At 36.4% G+C, this 23,366-nt stretch overlaps 2 protein-coding genes across 2 annotated transcripts in view; one reads left to right on the top strand and one right to left on the bottom strand.

Annotated features, from left to right (window-relative positions):
- Positions 1–16,288, top strand: part of LOC129237976 (alanine--glyoxylate aminotransferase 2-like) — a 32,527-nt gene extending 16,239 nt beyond the window's left edge. The window contains exons 3-4 of the mRNA XM_054872987.1: positions 14,634–14,868; positions 14,954–16,288. Of these exons, the coding sequence (XP_054728962.1) occupies positions 14,634–14,868; positions 14,954–15,965 (1,247 nt within the window). The 3' untranslated portion in view covers positions 15,966–16,288. The remainder of the gene's footprint in view (positions 1–14,633; positions 14,869–14,953) is intronic.
- Positions 16,289–20,242: 3,954 nt separating this feature from the next.
- LOC129238155 (uncharacterized) lies at positions 20,243–21,987 on the bottom strand. The gene is made up of 4 exons (XM_054873191.1): positions 21,953–21,987; positions 21,405–21,588; positions 21,173–21,346; positions 20,243–20,296 (listed from the first exon to the last, which is right to left on the bottom strand). The coding sequence occupies exons 1-4, from the start codon at positions 21,985–21,987 to the stop codon at positions 20,243–20,245; spliced, it is 447 nt and encodes a 148-aa protein (XP_054729166.1).
- Positions 21,988–23,366: the final 1,379 nt, after the last annotated feature.

Raw genomic sequence — 23,366 nt, 5'->3', positions numbered from 1 at the left:
TGATCTCTTGGAAGAACAAAAACAACTTAAAGTTGGGTTTATTTAACGCAAGAAATTTTATTTATCTCCATTAACGGCCTTCTTGTAGCGCTTCTGCTTTAACTAGTCGCCTCCACGTATTGAATGATCTCTCGCGCCTGCGACTTCCTTGTGCGTACCAGTCTGCTGCTTTCGCAATATTTCCATGAGGCTTCCGAAGTGTATATCTAATCCATTTCCATTTTCGCATTCCGCAGCATTTCGAGGCGAACAGGAGCCTGCTTCGTCATACTCGAGAGATCAGTGTTGGAGATGATGTTTGGTCAGAAAACGTGCCCAATTTTGGGAGGCAGTGATCGATGCAGCTCCAATAATATTTCCTTAAATTTTACGGCTTTTCTTGTCAAATATTTGTCTTCTGCCCAAAATTTGACATTTTTCTGCCTATTCGTTTCGTCTTGTTTCGTTATCAATTTTTGATGCTTTTTTATGAATTCTACTTCATTTGGTATTGCCAATAGGAAAGAAAACCAATTCTCAAACTTAATTTCTGTTTACTAATTCAGTTTGTTGTTAATTGTCTTATATTTTTTCTTTCTAAGCCACTTACTGGAACACCACCTTGATTAAAAAGTCACCAGAATATATTTAGAAATTTCAAAATACCAGTTTAGTCCTCGAAAACAATATTATCGCCTTCAAAGTACTCCCCATCAACTGCAACGCACTTATGCCAGCGTTTGATCCAGGAACTCTATTTTTGGTACAGCCTTCAGAGTCGTCTCCGATTTCCGTATTACTTACTTTTCGTTGTTAAAACACCGAAGTGGTTCTCCTTAGTGGCTTTATGACTCGATTAGTAATATTCGTCCCCATTAACTGTCTAAGCTTCGGCCAAATTCTCGTAATTCATTGTCTATCCAATCCGCTACTCTGCAATATCTCATAATGAGCGGAATAAACGCAGAACCAAGTCAATTGAGTCCCAATCTGCAAAATCCTGGGCAGTGGCAAAGTGACCATACGCCACTCGTGAGGCACCCTAATGCAGGTACATACGTACGTACATCCATTCATTCATATGTACATATGTACATGCATTTGTCAAAAGAGCACAAACAATCTTCGGGTATTTTCCGCAAATATTGTTCGCACACAAAGCGGATCATTGGCACTTGGCATTTTAACGGACCATACATACATACATACATATATCTACACCTAAATACATGTGGACTTCTGCCGCGCGATCGGTCACTAGGTAAACAGATTTTTTGTTTACGACCTTTTCTTGTTGTTGTTATTTCAAATTTAATTGATCTGTTTATTCAAGCAAAATGCAATGTGTGTTGTTTTTGGTGCAGATAGCACGTGTTCACTTGTTGCTGTTGTCTGCAGAAAACGGCCAATTTCCCCAGCCAACTACAAACAAAGCAAAAGTGAGAACTACCTGCAATCGACACTCGTGCAAATATGTAATATATGTATGTGTGTGTACATGTGTATGCATTTGTTTGGTGTGAAAAGAAATCGGCATTGTTTTGTTTCTGCATTGTGATACGTCTGTAAAAACATGAGCGCATTTTTAATACATTTGCTGACAGTCTGGTAAATATCGATTTGTTTGTTTGAGACTTGGTAGAATTCCGTTGGAAAACAGGCAAACGACCGACGACTGTTCACGTGCTTGCTGATTCATTGAGCGTCGTTATGCACTTATTCTTAAATGCATTTCATATATGTATGTGTGTATATATGTATGTATGTACAAACATACTTACAATGGAATCGGTTAATTTGCATAAAACGATTAAAAACTGAAACTCAATGGACCATACAACTGCATACCCAGAAAAAATTAAAAAATTCTGGTTAAAAGGTTGAAAGTTTTAATGAAATTAAAAAAAGAGAGTTTGTTGTTTATTATAAAAAAAGAAAAATTCTAAAGTCTCTGGTTAAAAAGTTTTGATGATATTTTGAAAAATTTCGAAAATATTTGTACAAACATATTTGTTGTAGCATAAACCATATTTTTATCGAAAAAAATAGAAAAATTCTAAATACTTTTTTTAACAAGGCGAAAATTTTGGTGATATTTTGAAATAAATTGTACATACATACATATGTATGCACATATTTTGAAATTTTGCATTACATAGTTTTTGTTGTAACTTAAACCATATTTTTATGGGAAAAAATTGAAAAATTGTAAAAACTCTGGTTAAAAAGTTTAAAGTTTTGATGATATTTTGAAAAATTTCGAAAAATTTTGTTCAAAGTTTGAAACTTTGTGTTAGTGGTTTTTGTTGTAGTACCAATCGTATTTTCGTAAAGAAAAAAATAGAAAATTTCTAAAAACTTTAGTAAAAAAGTGGAAAATATTTTGAAAAATATCAAAAAATTTGTTAAAAAAGTTTGAAAGTTTGCGTTATATGGGTTTTGTTGTTATATAAACTTTATTTTTATAAAAAATAATTATGCAACGGGGTATGCGTACATACACCTGTGGTCATTAAAATAGGTACGAAATAGAAGTAGATACGCTACAAAAAAAAAAAAAAAAAATAGTGATTTTATTAAAAAGGTTTTTAAATTAGCGCAGTTTAGTAGTCACTGTGTCCGCCATAATTGTCACTTACTTTTTGTATTCGATTTGGCATAAAATTGATAATCCTACGGCAGGAATTCAATGGTTCTTGATATTTGAATGTTTCCTTCCCGATTCGCTTTTTTAAATCTCCCCAAAGTTTTCAATAGGGCTTAAGTCGGGTGACTGGCTTGGCCAATCCATAACTTTAACATTATTACAAAACATTACAAAAACCATCCACGTACTAACATTGAGGAGTCTTTTGGGTCATTATATTACAAAAAAGGCACGGAAGTGTGGCATATGCTTCTCAGCAAATGGTGGCATTACTTCTTGAAGTATGTCCTTGTAAATAAATTAGTCCATTTTATTGGTTATGAGGTGAATAAGTCCTACTCTGCGTTGGAAAGATCAGGTGGAGAAGGACTTGGCTTCACTTGGTGTCCAATTGGCGCCGGTTAGCACGAGGAAGAAACGACTGGCGCGATTTATTAAACTCGGCCAAAATCGCGTAAGCGGTTATCGCGCCAATTAAGAAGAAGAAGGTCCTATTCCTTACCAAGAAAAGCAAATCATTATGTTGCCGTCACCGTTCTTGACTTTTTCTTATGAACCACGGTGAGAACTTTTGTCCTTTAGGACGTCTGATATTTCGCTCAGCATCATTACTAAATAAATTTATTTTTGTTTCATCGCTCCAAAGTATGTTATAGCATTTTTTCATACCCTTCGGTCCACGCCATGACTTGTGCTCTTCAGCAAAATTTTTCCTCTTCCTTGAATTTTCTTGCTTCAATAGAGGAACTTTACGAGCTATTCTGCCTGCTAGGTTCACGTTATACAATCGACGTCGTAAAGTTCTGTGCTGTATACTACGTTGTTGATTTCAGCTGCAATAGTTTTTGACGACTTTAAAGGATCCCGCTTGGCAAGAGTCACAATTCAATTATTAGTAGTGCAAGTCGTCTCCTTTTTACCACCACGTAGTTCTGTGTATTTTTTGGGCTTACGGGCATTTTCAACAACATTTTTGGACCGTCCAAGTGTCTCAGCGATAAATTTGTACGGTTTTTTCTTGTTCCTGTACGAAGACTGACAACAAACCTCCGCTCCTCAGCTGTGGAATGAAAGAAATTCATATTAATTATTAGTTATTAAATGAACTATCTCATCATCATCGTCATCATTCCTTTGTCTCCGTTGCGGAGCATAGGGCCAAAGTAAAATTTTTCCACTTTGTGCGATTCCCGGATATATTTTTCACTGGCTGCCAGGTCATTGTTTTGTCTTGGGGGTCCCAGTCCAGCGCTTGTCTGAATTATCTAGATAATTCATTAAAATGCAAGAGTTATCCGCAAAGTACCCATTTTAGTGGCCACGCAAAATTGCACTTTATGAAAATAGACGAATCTGTGCAACCACTAAAAAAAAAAATAAATAATTGGCGCGTATACTTCTGTTAGGTGTTTGGCCGAGCTTCTCCTCCTATTTGTGGTGTGCGTCTTGATGTTGTTCCACAAATGGAGGGACCTACAGTTTCAAGCCGACTCCGAACGGCAGATATTTTTATGAGGAGCTTTTTCATGGCAGAAATACACTCGGAGGTTTGCCATTGCCTGCCGAGGGGCGACCGCTATTAGAAAAATGTTTTTATTAATTTTGCCTTCACCGAGATTCGAACCAAGGACCTCTCTGTGAATTCCGAATGGTAATCACGCACCAACCCATTCGGCTACGGCGGCCGCCTGTACAACCACTAACACAACTAAATATAACGGGGCTTTCAAATACACAAGGAAGCAGTGACGCCATTAGCTTTAAATTTGTTCGCGTACCTATTTTAATGACCATATGTGTATATGAGAAAAAATCGTAAAGGTACGTAAAAGGTTAATGTTAACCACATGTGACAAGATTGTGACATTTAATTTTCAGAGGTAACTGCAAAATTTCTGTTCGAAAAAGTTTTTACTCGCAATAATTCTCCAGTAAGAAGAGGTATAAGCAAAAACAGCTAATTGCAATTTTTGCGACACCTATACATCGTACATATGCATGCACACAACTATACATATTTCTATGGCTCATTTTTTATCTAACCAATAAACTATTCCTAACTCTAAACTCTTCGCACTTTTTTAAGTGCCAGACAAACATGAATTTGTTAGGTGCCAAGAAAAGGTTAGATTTTATTATAATTTACGATTTTTTTCTAACCTCGGTTTTTGGAGAAATTACTTTCATTTTAAAGTCATTCAATACTAAACTTAGTAGTTGTTGTAATAATAAAAACTAGCCTGGAGAATGCACCAGGGACGCCAATATTAGCGGAAAGTTTGGAAAGAAATATTAAATTGTATCATACAGGGTTGCCAATATTCGACGGACCCATCTGGCAACCCTGTATCTTTTGACAGAGAAGTCAGATCGCTTAATAACATACCGCGTTGAAAGCGTCAGTCCAAGCAGATTTTTACCATGGAACAGTACACACCACACGAGCGCCCCCAAATTGTTGAAATTTACATTCAACAAAAGAAGTCAATTGTGAAAACTCAACGTGCGTATAAAAAACTAAATAATGTGAAAAGTGCGCCTTCTAAGAACACCAATAAACGTTTGTACGAAAGGTTTTCGATTGGTGATGCTCTTTCTAATCCAAAGAGGCCAAATCAAAACCGACCAAGGCGTCGCCAAGGAAATCCAAAAATCGCCGTTCTCATCAGTTGGGCATTGCTCGGACCACTTTACAACGAATTATCCCCATTGATTTGCATTTATTCCCATATAAGATTCAATTGACGCAAAGATTGTTGCCTGCGGACAAGCCTCGTCGATTTCACAAGCCATTCCGCGCAAAAGTGCTGTACTTGGAGCAGATGATAATAACTAATTTTTTGTTAGTATAAATTTACTGTTATAAAAGTGTCATAATGTGCAGGAGTGTAAAATTAGGAGGAGTGTAAAATTACTCCTTCACCGCCTTAGGGAGCTTTCGTCAGCGTCAAGCCCCTCACAACTATTTGCTAACGCAATTTGCTTTCACACAGTACTTTCTACTGACGTCAATGCTGATACTTGTATCAAAACATGTACATATGTATGCATACACACACATACTTACATACTAGTACCAATGCACCAATGTACTCCAATGCATGAACTATATACATTTTATAAAATCATTTAGTCAATTCATAAAAAACTGGAAAAATTATTTTTAAATAGATTCAAAATTATGCAGATAGGGAAAATTACCTAAGCGCAAAACGATCAAGTCTCATTAACACCCAGACCTGGCGTACCAAACTGCGCTAAATTCGTATCTACCAACAACAAGTGTTAATTTAAGCTAATGCATAAATAAGCGCTATCTGTCGCACTCTAATAAAATCGTCTAAATAAATAACACATAATAATTTCCTTATCAGCAACAAAGTGTGTCGTCGTGGACTTTGTTTGTGTTTTTTTTTATTTGCTTGTTTGAGTTAAATAAATTCATCAGCGCTGTTAAATTTATTTAGCTGGGCGAGCATAAACTACTGCACCGTAAAGAGCAGTGGAATGAATAGTACAACAAACAATGAGCTTTGGTCGTCAGACTACACATGTTAGCAGGCATGAACAGATACCCAGTAGGAAAATCCATTTATATATGGCAGATTATGCCGTAAAAAACGCTTCTCACACGAGCCATTTGCCATTTGAAGACTACACGAACAGTAATGATAGCAATAGTATAATGGAATCTATTATAGACAAACTACACTCGTGCTCATATAATTAAGTCATTTTATTTTTTTACATGCAAAATGTCTTGTTGAGATTTTTATAAAAAACAAAAAAAAAAAAACATTTAAAAAAAAACAAAGTTGTAAGACTGTAAAAAATTCACAAAAATTTGACAAATTTCCGAAAAGTGCCATCAACATTCTCAAGAGCAGATAACTTCTGAATATGCAGTGACTCAGTCAATTTTAATAAAATAAAGAGTAAGTTTTAAGAAGCTCAATTTTTTTTAAAAGGTTTTTAACAAAAGAATTTCTAACATTTGAACATAGAAAAAGAAATCCATTATTTTGTAGGTGTATGGCTGTAGTGATCGATATTTCGCAGAGTATCATTCAAACAATTTAAAGTTTATGTTCCTTGTCAAGTTGACATTTCAGACTTAAAAATTCTTTTGTTGTTATTTGTTTCTTCCATTCAGTTTTGAGTTACAATGGAAGTCAACAAAGAAAAAATTTGGTAGCTTTTACAGTTTTTCTTCGATAAAGTTGAAAATCCGAAAATGCTAGCCGGGTCGCTGAAATTGTGAGTGGTGTTTATGGTGCCGATACTGCAATTTTGGTTTCGTCGATTCCATTCAGGCCTTTTTAGTGTTAAAAAAAAATATTTGTAATGTCGAAAATGCCGCTAAAATCACAGAAATAATCGAAGTTGACCAGCCTGTTAGCTGTTGTAGCAACTCCCAAGAGCCAAGGATCGGCCATCGAACAGTTTTGAATTATTTGCGCAAAAATGTTTCGCAAAATATGGTAATCTTTCCCTAACTAATATTTTAGTTTTTGTAAAAAATTTACGATAAAAATTGAACATTGAAAATATTGCGAATATTGTAAAAATACAAAGTGAATTAGTTATACGAGCACAAATGTGGGGGTATACTAAAATGTTCGAAGTTACCAGAGGAGCGATTTAGCCGTGTCTATCTGTGCCTCCGATAACTCGAGTGGAAATAAAAAAAATGGATTTTATGTTGCCAAAATCAGGCTGTTATTGCAAGGACGCAAATCGGCACTGACTATGCCCAACTTTTAAATGATCGTAAGTTTAAAAACTAACAAACAAAGAACGATAATTCAGTAAATAAGCAAAAGCGAATTTGCGCAAATTTCGTGCATGGGTTGATACCGGAAAAAGAGATACGCGATTGAAAGATTTCGAAAAATGGATGCTGGTTGAGGGATTTTGCGAAATGGGTCCTCTACTACTATTAATTACAAAAATATGGTTTATTAGAAGTTAAAGCATGCACCGGCTATGTAAAGTCTGATTTCGTTCGAGTTATTACTCTTCATTACTTCTTGGCGTTATAACTGGTAAATTTTGTGTGCTAATATTCCATGAAGTACCGATTTTTGCTCTTTCGGACCAAACAGTGCATTAATTTTGCATTTGTTTCAAATAATTACTAAATTCGATAAACGTCGTCTATAAAAAACAATTACAAATTCATTCAAGCTGGTAGGGCTGTGATGATTATTGTGTGAATGAAATTCCTACGCTTTATTCCTCGGATAGGAAAAAAATTATAATTTCATTTAGTTATAAATTATAAAAAAAATTATAATTTTATTTAATTACAAATTCATAATTTTTTTATTTAATTAGAAAATTTTGTAATTAATTTAATTAATTAATTTTTTTTTTATAATTTTTTTTACTTAATTATCAATTTTTTAATTAATTTAATTAATTAATTTTTTTATAATTTTTTTTTTATTTAATTACAAATATATACAAAGTTATACTTTTTTTAATTACAAATTTATAGTTTTTTCGATATTGTACCATTACCTTTCAGTTTTAGCATCATTATTCTGAAAATATTTCCGAATAACTCATGAAACGATTCACAATGAGTGAAATAGCATTAGTTTAGCGCTGAACCGGTAAACTGCTCCATTACATTACGTTCTCCCTACAGGGTAGGTTGGCTTTAGCAGAGAATAGAGGTGAGGTGGCGGTGGCCAATCAATGTGTGCGCGTTACACGCTCTTCGCAAACGCGTGTGGATCACGTGAAGATCGCGTTGCTGGCGGACTAGTGATTTCAGCGCTTTATGATCGCTCAAAGTGCATGTGTACATACATACATATGTACATTCATAGACACAAGTGTGTAGAACTTGATTTTTTTATAGCAGTACTCGTTGAAGTGTAGAACAGCACCACTCGAGACGAGTTTTATAGGAAGGTCGTGTGTTGGCACGATCAACACACACATTCGCGCTAAATGTCACTTAAGGGCGGGGTAAGGGTTTCAGCGTAAAAAAAACATCTTTTTTGTCAATTTTTTTTTTAAATGTGGATTGAGCAAATTTACTAAAACCTTTTGTATATTATTAAGTATACTTTTAACAATATTCTGTAATTTTTTTATGAGAAAATTTTGAAAAACCAGCCGGTGACAAAGCTTTTCCCAGAACGTCTTAAAAAAAAACAATTTGCGGTGTTCACTATATCTCGGTCGGAAATTATCTGAAATCAAAAAGCATTAAAATTTAGTTAAAGTATCATCAAATCCTCCCCCCAACGTTCTCTGATTATTTTTTTTTTCACTTCAAAATTTTTTATGGCCATCTAAAATATAAACTACAATTTTCCGCAAAAAATTCCGCCATTTTGAGGGTGTAAAACACTCTTAAATTAAAAAAAAAATGTTAACTAAACGTTGGGGGGAGGTATTTTATATGTAGAAAATGTATACTAAGTTTGAAATGAATCGGTCAAGTAGTTTTTAAATGACAGTGAACACGGACTTTGAAAAAGCAGTTTTGAGAAAAACGCGTTTGAAAGTTTGTAAGCTAAAAAACACCCGTAGCTGCCAGAGATATTCTGATAAAGGACAAGAGGCTAAATAAACAATAACTTCAAGACTTTTGCTCAGATCGACATAAAATTTTAGGAATATATTCTTGAAATGTTTAACAATAAGATAAGAGAAAAAAAATTTTTTTATTTTTTTAAAAATACAAACCCTTACCCCCCCCTTAATGGATTGGAGCATGCACGGCCACAATATCATACACAAATAGCATTTTATTTTTGTTAAACGTGTGCACTTAATAAATTTTATAAATAGTTTATACGATTAAGGAACGCCTTGAGTGCTGAGATTAGCTAGAAATGTTTCTGAATTTGAATTGTGTGAGGGTATGCACACACATACATATGTATGTCGTCAATAAAAATGATAAACGTAAATTTAAACATGTGTGCATGTATGTATGTAAGTATGTAGGTACTTAGGTAAGACTGCTTATATGATTAAACGTTTATGGCTATTCAATTCTGATTTAGATTGTCATAGTTTGCAAGAGGTTTGAGCTTTGTAAGCGTGATTGCTCTAATCTGGTTAAGGCCGCCTATCAATTGGCAAAGTTGTTTATTATTGTTTGTTAAGCGAATTATTAAATGTTAGGAAATGTGGCATACTTTCAAGCTAGCAGCTGATTAAAAGTGTTGTGTAAGGAAATGGATTACATGAGAGCGTATAGGGAGAGCGATATATGCATGTATATGTGTGTATGGGTTTGTACGTACTATTTACTATGCATGCATAGATATGTACATACATACACACATACATATGTATATGGAAATCTAATTAGGTTAAGCTTCTGTTTTGTTATAACATTTATTATACACTGTTAATTAATAGAGCGCTTTTCTGAGAAAAGACAAATTGCCCAATAAGCTTATTGAACTCGGTTATCAGAGGCGATACATACATACTAAGGCTACTGTACCTTAGCTCTCTTGCAATCGCAACATGAGAGCGAGTTGGTAACCACTGATTTCTCTCATAATCAATGTGCCAATGAATCTGTTAAGAATTCAGAGTAAGGAGGGGAACATCTACTCGAAAAAGATCCCTTTAAAATTGCTTAATATGGGTGACTCTACGGTGTATACATACATATGTATATTAACCCGGCGAGTATGAATTAAAGCTATGATAGTTGTGACCCAATTCAATACACTATAAAAACATCCATTGCTTCTCACTACTATGCTTAACCGAAAGAAGGTGGAAGCAATCACCCCGTCGTACAACATCCAGAGCCGAAGTACCTGTTCGAATGCTCTCGCCAAAGCGTCTCATGTATTACTACATCCCTTACAGATCAGACAAACTCAACCTTCCTTTCAATCATATCTGCAGAAGCTGTCAAGTCTTTTCCACTATTTAGGCGAAAGTCCTGGTCTCTTGCTCTACTTCGCTCTTTCGGTAAGCCTTCCTTACAGCAACTTAATGAAATCCCAGACATAAACAGTTTGCTGCTATACTTGGATCTCACGAAATGGATCTAACTCAAACAAAGAAAAACGTTAACAAAAACAAAGATATCACACGAGAACAGTGGTAGTAAAACGGCGCTAGTCGCTGATTAGGATTATTTCAATAGAAGTACCCAATCACTTCAACAACAACAACATCAGATGACTGTGGAGGGGTATGACATCCTCAATTTAATATGCCATGGTAAATTGTAAAGGGTGGTTAAAGTTTAAGGGCCGGTGTTGATTTTGAACAAAATACAATTTTTTTAAGAAATTTTTATCATTTCTCTTTATTATGATAATATTGGTATGGCTCAATTACGTATGGAATAAAATATTGGCCAAATGGCCGTCACGACTTCGGCGGCACACCCTCATCCGATGGTCCAAATTTTCGATGACGCTGAGGCATAATTGAGGTTCTATGCCGTTAATGTGCCGAATTATTGCATCCTTTAGGTCTTGAATTATTGCTGGCTTATCGACGTACACCTTTTCTTTCGAATAACCCCAAAGAAAAAAGTCCAACGGTGTCATTGACGTTTAGGTGTGGTTCACATTCAACATCGATGATGGATGAATTAAATGCATTACTTATTGCAGTTTTGTTTCTGATAAATTAGAAAATAATCAAATTGCTAACTTTCCTTAAAAAAAAAATATATAGGCCTCATCTTTTGAAGAAAATAGCAAGTGATGATATTGGATTCTGCTTTTTTCGGAATATGAAGTCAAATTTTTGCCCACAACTAATTTATTAACAAATAAATGCAATTAATTCTGCTTTAATTTGCAACATTTTTTTCAAATATGTTTTTTTTTAATTAGCAAGTAAATTTTTTTATATATAAAAGCAAACTGTTTTTGCGTAACCTTTCATATTTTCGATTTTCAATTTCTAAGGGGAAGCTGTAATATGATAAATACCACCATATCTTTTGAAATTCGAAAATATATCAAAAATTTCCCAACAAAAATTTCCAATTAATACCGTGAATTTCACGCGGAAGCTACTTTTTTTTTCAATTACCATTTTTTTCTTGTAAAACGTGATCTAGCTAAAGAGGTATGTATGTAGCTCCTCCTTATCACTCACTGGGGTAAATCTACATACATATGTACATACATACATACATACATACATACATATGTATGCGCAAGGCCATACATTGTAACTCATTGACATAACGAGAGCATATACCAGAAGGAGAACATAAACCATGTAAAGTGGGGTCAGATGGGCGCATGAACATAAAATACGAAATGTTGTTGTTAATAAACAGAACTTAGAGAGACACTATTGGGCAACTCAGGGGCAGCAAATGCTATTGAAAGCAACTAGAGAGTTTAGAGAGGGATCATACTAGAATCCACCTTGCGCTCTCGGCAACGGTTAACGCATATTATTTGTAAATAAACTAAAAAATGTTCCCCATTCTTAACACCAATGAGAACACACTTCTCACCAGTTACGTAAACAAAAATTGCTATAGGATAAAATATAGGACTTCCCTGATTACGTTAATAGAGCGAGTTTACATACTGGTAAAATCACTAATTCTTAGTCTTTTCAATATGAAGTGAAATAAATTATTTGTTACTTGGGACTTAGGGAGATTTTAGACTATTATTAGATCATACAATTCCAATTATTAGATTTTAAAATTATTTTAGTATGACTTTTGCAATGGCAAGTGATCTATAATATATTCTATAAAGTACAGTTAGTCTCCCAAGTATTAAATGCGTCGCGGATATAATGAACTCACTCACGTTTCTTTTCCATCAACAACTACATATATACATATTTACATACATATGTGCACATGTATTTTATTTAGAACAAGATAATTTTTAGAATTTTCCACTGCAATTCAAATGGCTGATAACAGAGAATGTTACTTATACATATGTATGTAAACATACAATGCTAAGCAGGCTGTTTGAAAACAACTTTACAACAAGTGTACAAACTAACATAAATACTAGCAGCCTGGTAAACTACAAAATTATATAAGCTCGATGCACATGTTTGCATACGCATGCACTTACATACATACATATGTTTACAGTCTTATCAGCTGTATAATTCCACACGAGATGTTCACATGTTTCCTCAAGTCTTACTACAATACAACAGCAGCAGATCACTATTGGCCGATAAAGTGCTGTGTAAGCATTCGCGAGAAGCACGCGAGTCTATGCGATCATATGGAGAGCACACTATCGCTGCTTGCCTTGGGATGTTTTGTTGGCATTGCGTGGATTGACATACCAGCAAAGGGGAAATCCATTTAGCAGCACAGTTACGGAAAGTGAAATGTGATTCTGCGAGTATAGTGTATGTGTGTGTGTGTGTATGCTTGCATGTGTTTTTGAGCAGAGAGTTTAAAGAGCAAACGAGAGTCTTTGGGGCTCGCACCGAACGTGGTGTTTACGAAGAAAAAGTTTACTAAAAATAAAATTTCGAAAATGAAATTAATTTTTTGTTTTTTAATGGGGTACACATTTACAGATATCGGAAGGTGTGTTGTTTGCTTTTATGCGATCCGAGCGTTTGAGTGACCAAGCAATCGCGTCAAAGCTCATAGCATATCAAGTGATTGGCTGATGATATCACTAATACAAAGGGGAGGATGCAATGGAAGCGGCAGAACTAACAGCGCGGTTGTTAAGGCGGATGATGTCAATATCACGCCAACAATTGTACGCGCTCAAAATTGTGCCTGAGCGATTAAGTTCTGCAGCTCGCACGATCTTTTCCAGCGGCCCGAAAATCACGATCCCTCAAACCTCCGTTCGGAGAGGTCTTTTCCAATTCAGACGGCGCTACTCGTATTGAGCAGCGTAATTTTGCATAGCCGCATCTGTTTTGCGGGGATCCAAATTCAGATATTGGGCATATAAGCAACTTATTTTCATGCTGTGGAATGCAGCTATGAAATCGATAAAAATACGGTATGATACGGTATGTGGAGATCACACTTGAATTTCAACCGGCAGGCATACTTTCATCTGACCAGATTTTGCATAGAAGCTGATTTATGTACCTTACCAGCTCCTCGCCGCCATGTTTGATTAGCTCAGCCGGCAGTCCGTCAGCGCCCGCAGCTTTGTTGTTCTTTAGCCGCATTACCGCTATTCTCACCTCGTCAAGGTCGGGTAGCGGAACGACAGTCCCGTCGTCAATAATTGGGGTAACGGGATCTTCACATTCTCTGTGACATGCGCAGTTGTCACTATTTAGCAGTACTAAATAATTCAAGCACGCTCTGGAAGTTAGCCACCAGATCGCCGTTTTGCTCTTACAGGAAATCGCCTCGGTCTTGAAAGCCTTCTGGACTTAGATGATGCAGTTTAAGAGGTAGAGAATTGTGTGCAACGAATTTTTGCACTGATTTTTTTATTTATGTAGCTATAAAGTTTATAACTGGTGCTTTTAGTTCGCCTCTTCAGAAAATGTTTCAAAAAATGCATTAGTTTTCGCTTTACTCTCTCTCTCTCTCTTTCTCTCTTAGCTTCACAGTCTGTGGTGGACTATAGCTTCATCAACAATCCTCCTCCAATTCAGTATCTCTTGCCTCATTTCTCCAATAACGAACGTTCATCGCTTATAAGTCTGCTTCTACGTCATCAAGCCATCTCATTCTTGGTCGGCCTGTCTTTCTTCCTCCAATTGGACGCAGAGTAAACACCTTTTGTTGGACTTTTTCGTTGGGCATTCTTATGATGTGGCCAATCCATCTAATCCGCTGCGCTTTCATAAAACGTATTACATTTTCACCATCAATAAGGTTTTCAATTTCGTTGTTGTAACGGATGCGATAATTGCCGTTTTAAAGCCGAATACGACCGTAGATTTTTCTCATTATGGTTCTTTCAATTCGCAATAGCTGGTTTATATCATTAACTTTCAGTGTCCAGATTTTCGTTTTACTACTTGTCAAATTTATTTCTAATTAATCACTTTGGTATCTCTTTCCGTCTATTTGCAGTGGGCCATTGCCATCCGAAAGTTGTGCGCGCCGGTAGTCTTCAAATGGCTACAATTTCCACCAACAATCGTTTTCTACACGATGAACTGGTACAGTGCGCCAAAACCTTGACCAGTAAAATGCCCGGCGACTTATCGGTCTGCTTTTTTGTCAACTCTGGTTCGGAGGCAAACGACTTGGCTTTGCGACTGGCACGCAACTATACCAAGCAGCAGGATGTAATCACACTCGATCAGTAAGTTTCTCAAACTAATCTAATTTTTTTATATTTTTACCAACTTTTGAGCTTTTTCCTAATTTGCCTGTTTGTCTGGTTTCAGCGCTTACCACGGCCATGTGACTGCCGTCATGGAGGTCTCACCATACAAATTCAATCAACCTGGTGGTGAACCGAAACCCGACTATATTCATGTTGCGCCCTGCCCGGATGTCTATCGCGGCAAGTTCACCGACAAAGATCATCCCGGCGCCGATATGGCCAAACTCTATTGCGCACCCATTGAGGATATCTGCAAACAATTAAAGGCGCAGGGTAAAGGCGTGGCTGCGTTCATTGCTGAGAGTTTACAGAGCTGCGGTGGTCAAATCATACCACCAACTGGTTACTTTCGTGCGGTCTTCGATACCATACATGCCGCTGGTGGGCTCGCCATTGCCGATGAAGTGCAAGTCGGTTTCGGCCGTGTGGGCACACATTACTGGGCCTTCGAGACACAAGGTGTAGTACCTGACATAGTGACAGTTGCCAAGCCAATGGGCAATGGGCATCCTGTGGGTGCTGTTGTTACCACACCGGAGATTGCGCATGCCTTCTACGCTACTGGTGTCGCCTACTTCAACACCTATGGCGGCAATCCGGTATCTTGCGCTATTGCCAATGCTGTGATGCAGGTCATCGAGGAGGAAGGTCTGCAGGAGAATGCACGCATTGTCGGTGACTATTTGAAGAAGAAATGTCGTGAGTTAAGTTTGGAATTCGATATTATTGGTGATGTGCGTGGCGTAGGACTTTTCGTTGGCATAGAATTGGTGAAAAATCGTGAGACACGTGAGCCTGACACCAAATCCGCTCACTGGGTGGTGAATCGCATAAAAGCATTACACAAAGTGCTCGTATCCTCAGACGGCCCCAACGACAATGTCATCAAGCTAAAGCCACCTATGTGTTTTGATCAGAAGAATGCCGATGAGTTTTTGCAAGCATTCCGCGAGTGCTTGTCCATGCTGACGAAGGAGGGTAGTGATGCGCTGTATACAGTAGGCGCCACCGAAGCTATGAAAGACACGAATACGATGTTCGAGAATCGGCAAAGGCTTATTAAATCTTCATGAGAAGTTATCGTTGTTGTAGTTTTAGTCAGCTAGGAAATTTCGTTAGGTGTAGTGATTTTTAGAAATATTCAGTATGTATGTATAAGTACACATATATATGTTTGCCATAGTACGCATAAGTATGTATATGCATAGTAAAATTAATTAATAGTTAAATCATTGAGTAGCCATGTTAATATTGGCCTCATAATGTGCGGGTATACAGAGATTCAGAAAACAAGAAACCAAACATAAAATTATATATGTGTGCATGTGTGTAAACCTCTGACCAATCGCATTTTGCAGAGGATCTTTATTTAAAATTTTTACAAAATTAATTGTAACGAAAACTGTTATAATCAAAAATTGTAGTAAAGCACATTTGGTTTAGGAACCTGCGCGCGTCAACGCAGCCCACACTGCAAATACAGATGCGCTAGCACAACCGCTATGTGGCGACCAGCCATTGCTTTCCCCAGTTCAAAGACAGTCATGTGCGAACAGAAGTGACTTCGTTCATCGCAGATCTGTAAACGAAATGTTCAAGTTTCGAGAGCGCACAGGCCTTCCGTTATAAAATCGGTTATACCATTCACATTCACTTGTGGAAAAGAGACAACTAGATATTTTGCGGTATTGCCATAAAAATCAAACTTCCACTGTAATCTTGACAAGTGTAAGACATTGCAATATTTTGTATAAATGAATACATCTGATAATAAATTATAAATTAAGCATTAAAGTATGCGACTTGCTACAATTTTTTTAAAGGTTCATTGTGCGTAAATTCATTTTATAAATTTGTAGAATAGTCTTATAAATAGTTGTATCAATATTAGCTGCAATAAATATATATTTAATAAAAAAAAGCAATAGCTTATACTCGTAGTTGAATTGAGAGAAAGGAAGATGAACAAAATTTATATACAATAACTTGTATTAAAATTGTATTAAAATAAGATAATATTTGATTAAATAAATTCTAGTATCAACATCAAGCAAATATTGATTGAAAAATTAATGCGCATATAAAGTCGGTTCACTTGAATAGAGGCAATAATTTGTATGGTTATTAAGGGGTTAGGGGTAATCAGAATTTTCAAAAAATTTAATTATTTTTTTTTAAGTGAATCCGACAAATACTTTTCAAGTTATTCAACAATTAACAAAGAGCGCTCGGGCTCTACATAAATTAATAGGAAAACTTTAAATGTAAAGGGTGGTTAACTTTCAAAGGCCGGTGTTGATTTTGAATAAAATACAATGTTTTTAGGAAATTATTGTCATTTCTCTTTCCTATGATAGTATTGGTATGGCTCAATTACGTATAGAATAAAATATCGGCCAAATAGCCGCCGCGGCCTCGGCAGCACACCTCCATCCGATGGTCCAAATTTTCAATGACGCTGAGGCATAATTGAGGTTCTATGCCGTTACTGTGCCGAATTATCTCATCCTTTAGCTCTAGAATTGTTGCTGGCTTAGGGTATATTCAGAAACGCATTATAATGCGCAACGTACTTTTGCAGTGTTGGCAATGCGTTCAGAAATGGAAATATGGCAGTACTGCAAATGCATCGCGTTCCAAAACGCCATTTTTGTATCAAACGTCACGCATTATTTGCAGGAAAAATTTTAATGCTGCCGCTGATTACGCTAATATGATGTCTGATGAAAAGTGAGTATAAAACTAATTTTTATCTTATCTTAACTTTTATCTTTTAATGCAAAGATATATTAAATATACGTTATTAAAACAATATTTTATTACATTTTCTTGATTTTAGCGATTATCTAAGTACATCGGAAGTAAAGTTGCTTCTCAGAGTCCGACTGAGCATGGAAAGTGAATTTGCTTCAGGGAGGAGGAAAAAGAGTGTTTTGTGGAATAAAGTGGCCGAAGAAATTAAAAAAGTGAATAAAGATTTGAAAATAGACGGGCAAATCGCGCAGCGAAAATTTTCTAACTTGCTGGTAACCTATAAGCGGATAAAAAAACGCAACAACTCATCCGGTAGGGAAGCTACATCGTGGCTTCACTTTGAAGACTTCGACGAGGTGTATGGTACCAGACATTCCATTAATGTGCCCATAAAAAACTTGCAGAGTTCGCTTGAGCTGCCATCGTCGTCATTATTGGAACGAAATGATAACTAACCCCCAAATTCTCCACCAACTTCAAGTCGAAGAACCACCCAATCCAGAAAGAATGCCAACAACGAACTGATGCATTTTTTAGAAGACGAGGCGATGAAAGAGCAGGCCCGACACGATGAGGTACTGGCTGTTGAGAAGGAGAAGCTTGCTTTGGAAAAAGAACGATTAAAAACGCTTCTGGACTTAAAATCGATTTTGAGCCAATGCCTGCAAAAGTGATTTTTTTTTACCACAAACAAAACTAAGATGAACTTATTTTTTTTTTATTTACCTATATTAAGCGAAGCTGTGAAATGTATTTTATTTTTATATTATAGTGAATTAAAATTATGTGATATGAACTTTATTTATTTTATTTAATAAAATATAATTAAAAAATTTAAATTATGAATTCAGTACAAAAAATAAAAACGTATTCTATTTACGATTAAATTAAAGTAGGTTCATGATTTTAAATCATTACTTATGAGGAGAAAAGAGTTTTTAAATAATTTCTTCTATCAACTCCATTTTCATCATCCGTCTCAGCGGACCATAAAGGGGAATCTTGAAGTGTCTCCAACTCACTTGCAGCTTCTATGTTGCCATGCTGCTGTGGTGCCATTTCATCAATATGTTCTAAGGGATTGTCTTTCCTTAAAATAAAATTATGCAAAATGGCACAAGCAAGTATCACATCAGATATGCCCTTAAGGCTTGAAATAGCTATATGATTTAAAATCTTAAATTTTTTCTTTAATATTCCAAATATTCAATAAAAACGCGTGTTGAACTTAGACGTGTGTTGAATTTTTTTTCTTCCCTGGTGAGGTGTCCGTTGTCTCTGTAAGGAACCATTACGGATTTCGATATAGGATACGCGGAATCACCCAATATTATTGCACCAGGTGCTAGCTGTAACTGCCCAGACATTATGCCATTAAATACTGGGCTACTTCTCCAGACATTAGCATCGTGGCAGCTGCCTGGATAACCAATAAAGACATCCAAAAACGAAATTGACTATCACATATGGCCTATAAAGTATTAAATAATCTGCCCTATCACACAATCCATCGTAGCAAATCTCCGAATGTAAATGTCCGCTCCGAATCGGAGCAATTTCTTATCATGCAACCCATGTGAATTCGAAAAAGATGTTGCCATACGCAAATTTTAAATTTTGACGTTTCGAAATCACACGTTTTGCAATAAATTAAAATTTCAATAAAGACAAGCGTAAATAAATTTAATTAGACTGCAATATATATTGGAAAAACAAAGCTTTTGAGTGTTATGGATTCTTCGTTAATATTTTCTATAATGTTGGTGAAGGCGGAAGGTGAAAGAAGTAGATCGAATATGAAAATTCAACGAAAAACATTAAGGGACGAAAGCAATCCGCTCGATGTCGAGGACACAATGTAAGTATAGGAATAACTTCATAACTTCATAGGTTAACTTTATTTTATGAAACAGGTTTACTAAAAATTACCGCTTGAATAAGGCGGCGTTTTTGTACGTCTTAAGTGTCCTAGATGGAAATGCACGCTCAATGAGGTCGTGCTCCATCTCTTCGCTCCAGCGTTTGTCTTCCGTATTACGTTTTTTTGCGGAGGGTGGGTACCAGCATGGAGTGGCAAAGGATTTTGACATTCCCATGACTCAATCCACATTTTGTGGCGTATTAAAAGACGTGTTACACACTCTTCAATGTCACCTATGTCCTCAGTGGGTGAATCTTGATTTAAGCAACGAAGAAAAAAGACAAGCAAAGATGGACTTTTATCAAAAATATGGATTTCCTGGTGCGATTTTATGTGTAGACGGAACACACATAAAAATTGTTGCGCCAGCTAAGGACAAATTCCTGTATTTTAATCGTAAAGTACAGCATCAATGCTATGATTGTAAGTCTTGAAAAAACTGATATTTCAAATATCTTTCTAATTTTTTATTTATTGCAGATATGCGATAATAAAATGAGATTTCGCTACGTGAATGCGCAGTATCCTGGCAGCAACCACGATGCTCATATTTGGAACGTAAGCAGCGCGCGAAATTTTTTTGAAAATAAATACCTAAACGGCGAACGAAACATTGGCTTTTGGGTATGTGCATACACATATAGACCGTTTGAATAATTTTTTGCTAAAATGATTTTATTTATTCCACAAGAGACGCTGGATATGCTCTAGAGCCATGGTTAATGAAACCTTTTCGTTCACCTACAACAGGAAGCGCCGAAGGAAACTACAATAAAATACATGCAAAAGCCAGAAATACTATAGAAAGGACCATAGGTGTATTTAAGAACCGATTCAGATGCCTTCTGGGTGCTCATGAGCTTTATTACGAACCCATGAAGGTTTGCCAAATAGTGAACGTTGCCGCAGCATTGCACAATATTTGTATCCATTATCGCGTGGTTGATGATTTTTCAGAAAATGTTGCAGAAAACCATTTTAATCAAACGTATTAACCTTCTCCTTCAACATATACTGATGCAGCTATTCGGATAAGGGGATCTATATCTTCAACATTAACACGACTATAGTATTCAATTAAAAAATAGCAAGACTTATATGTATTATGTATTATATGTATGACTGTTCTTTTTTGTTTTCCGCTGGATTCCTTTTAACAAAAGCCTTCCAGTCTAGCCATACCTAGTAATTACGATATATACACATATATACATACAAGTAAGGCACAGTAAACATTTGTAGTTTTCAATAAAAAATGTGTATTAATTTTTTTTGACAACGCTTCGAGGCTCTTATTCTCCACTTCTAACATTTGTTGTTTTATTTCATTTTTGGCCGTTTCTTCCAGGTCGGCTGCTTTCAGGTCGCACATTTTTTCCAGTGCCGAACACATTCTCTGCATAGTCGAAGCGAGATTGTCTAGCTTCATATCTTGCTGTTCAAAATGCTGCAGACTCTTTGCTTGGAAGTCCCTTTGAAGCGCTAGCTGCTCTTTTATAAGATCTGCAGTACTTGTACCGACTCGCTTTTGGACAGTTGGTGCACGTCTCGTGAAAGAAGGACTGCAGTTATCCGACAGCATGGATACGTCCGGATCGGGTCCACACTTACTGTGCCTGGGATACCGTGTGTGCTGGTCTCTAAAGCGGTCAGTCTGATGACTTCTTCTTCCATCTCATTAAAGTGGTGCTGCTTATATCGGCCACCGCCAGTAGTTGTTTGCTCCCTCTTGTTTTCGGACAATTTTCGCTTTATATAAGCCTTCCAATCTAACCACACCTGAAATAAAAATATGTTGTGCAAACGGTTAATGTACTTATATACAGCCCTTTATTACCTTTTTCCAGCTTGATACATCTTTGGTTGGTGGACCTATACTATTAAGCTGCTTCGCAACATTTTGCCAAAACTCGGCTACCTCTTCCTTCGAGCATTTGGAGAACCCCTGAGCAATTTCTGGCTTCTCCTTTATTAGCTCCAACAAACTGGCATACTGCTGACGTGTTGTTACAACTTTGTACCTGTAAAAATCAAATAAAAGTTCATATACTTAAAAAATTCCTTTTTGTTTATAGTTTAGTTAATATAGGACTTACATTTTACAGCTTTCTTATTTTTCTCCTTTTAAATTTTCTTTTTATTACTACTTCTAATTTTTGTCCGTTAGTCTAACGTTGTCGTAGAAAAATTGTACGAAACGGTAAGATTTGACGTTACGAGTGTATTCAGTGAATGCTACTCTACGAATTTCGAATGTGCGTTCGGAGCTATTCGAATTGTATGATTACAATTTCTTAGTTTCTACGAAAAACAGTCTACGACGGATTCTATGATAGGGCTGAATAAGTGAGTCTTAAAAGTAGTACATATATTCGAAGAATTTACCTGCATTTGGACAGAATGTTTCCCTTTGCGGTCATAGTAGCTAATAGCATCTTCACTAGGCGTGGGTATATTGAAGTGCGTTCCATCTAAACAACCAATTACGAAGGGAAACGGATTCTCTCTGCTGTTTTTGAACTTCGTCATGATTGTTTGCTGCTGTTCAACAGATGGTCATTTTATTTCGCTCTTCCATTCACAGAGGACTTTAATTGTTTTTTTGAACAGGTAATGTGCAGCTCCGTGCGCAATACCAAACCGATCCGAAAGCTGTCGGAAAGTGACCCTGCTATTACATAATTTCCTTAATGTTACGTACAAACATTTATCCAAAGATTTTCCGCAACGACCAGTCCTTGCGGTTGACCAAAATGGGGTTAAATCGGCTTTCAAACACTTAATTTAAAAAAAACTTTATCAAAAAATGCTGATTCAATGAAAATCAAAAAAAAAACTACCTCAAAAGTGGACCAATTCATTTGAAAATGAGAATAAAATACGTCCTCGGGAAACAATTTTATTGTTTCAAAAAAAGATTTATTTTTGGGAATTTTTCGTTTTAATGAACATCTTACTATATTATATGTAATCTTCTTTTTAGCTTTAGCTTTACACGTCTTTTTTTTCTTAAATTTAGCAAAAAACTATCACTTTTTACTTCAAATATATCGTCAACAACTAAACTCAATAATACTTCCATTTTAGTGTAAAACGCGTTCATAAATGCAACAAATCTTTTTGCAAATCGTCAACAAATCTATCAATTGCATCACTTGTCACATTGGCAGTGTTGCCAGCGCTGCAATTACTGCGCATTTATAATGCGTTTCTGAATATACCCTTAGCAACGTACACCTTTTCTTTCAAATAACCCCAAAGAAAGAAGTCCAACGGTGTCAAATCACACGATCTTGGCTGCCAATTGACATCGCCGCGCGAGAGACTATTCGGCCATCAAATTTTTCGCGCAAAAGAGCCATTGTTTCGTTAGCTGATAAGTGGCACCATCCTGCTGAAACCATATATCGTCCACATCCATATCTTTCCATTCGGGCCATAAAAAGTTCGTTATCTTCTCACGATAGCGAAAACTATTCCCAGTAACTGCCTGACCGGCCTCATTTTGAAAAAAATACGGCCCAATGATGCCCCCGGCCCATAAACCGCACCAAACAGTCACTCTTTGTGGGTGCATTGGTTTTTAGGCAATCATTCTTGGATTATCATTCGCCCAAATGCGGCAATTCTGCTTATTGACGAATCCACTGAGGTGAAAATTCACTCTGAGGTTTGCTATTGCCTGCCGAGGGTCGGACCAGTACATTTCCGAATGAGAGGCACGCATCAATCCATTCAGCTACAGCGACCGCCATTGACTGAATTGTTGAACTGAATGCTCGACTATTTAAACAAACCG

Source organism: Anastrepha obliqua, chromosome 2 (assembly GCF_027943255.1).
Source record: "Anastrepha obliqua isolate idAnaObli1 chromosome 2, idAnaObli1_1.0, whole genome shotgun sequence".
NCBI classification, from domain to species: Eukaryota; Metazoa; Arthropoda; class Insecta; order Diptera; family Tephritidae; genus Anastrepha; species Anastrepha obliqua.
This window is presented reverse-complemented; position numbering and strand designations above follow the sequence as displayed.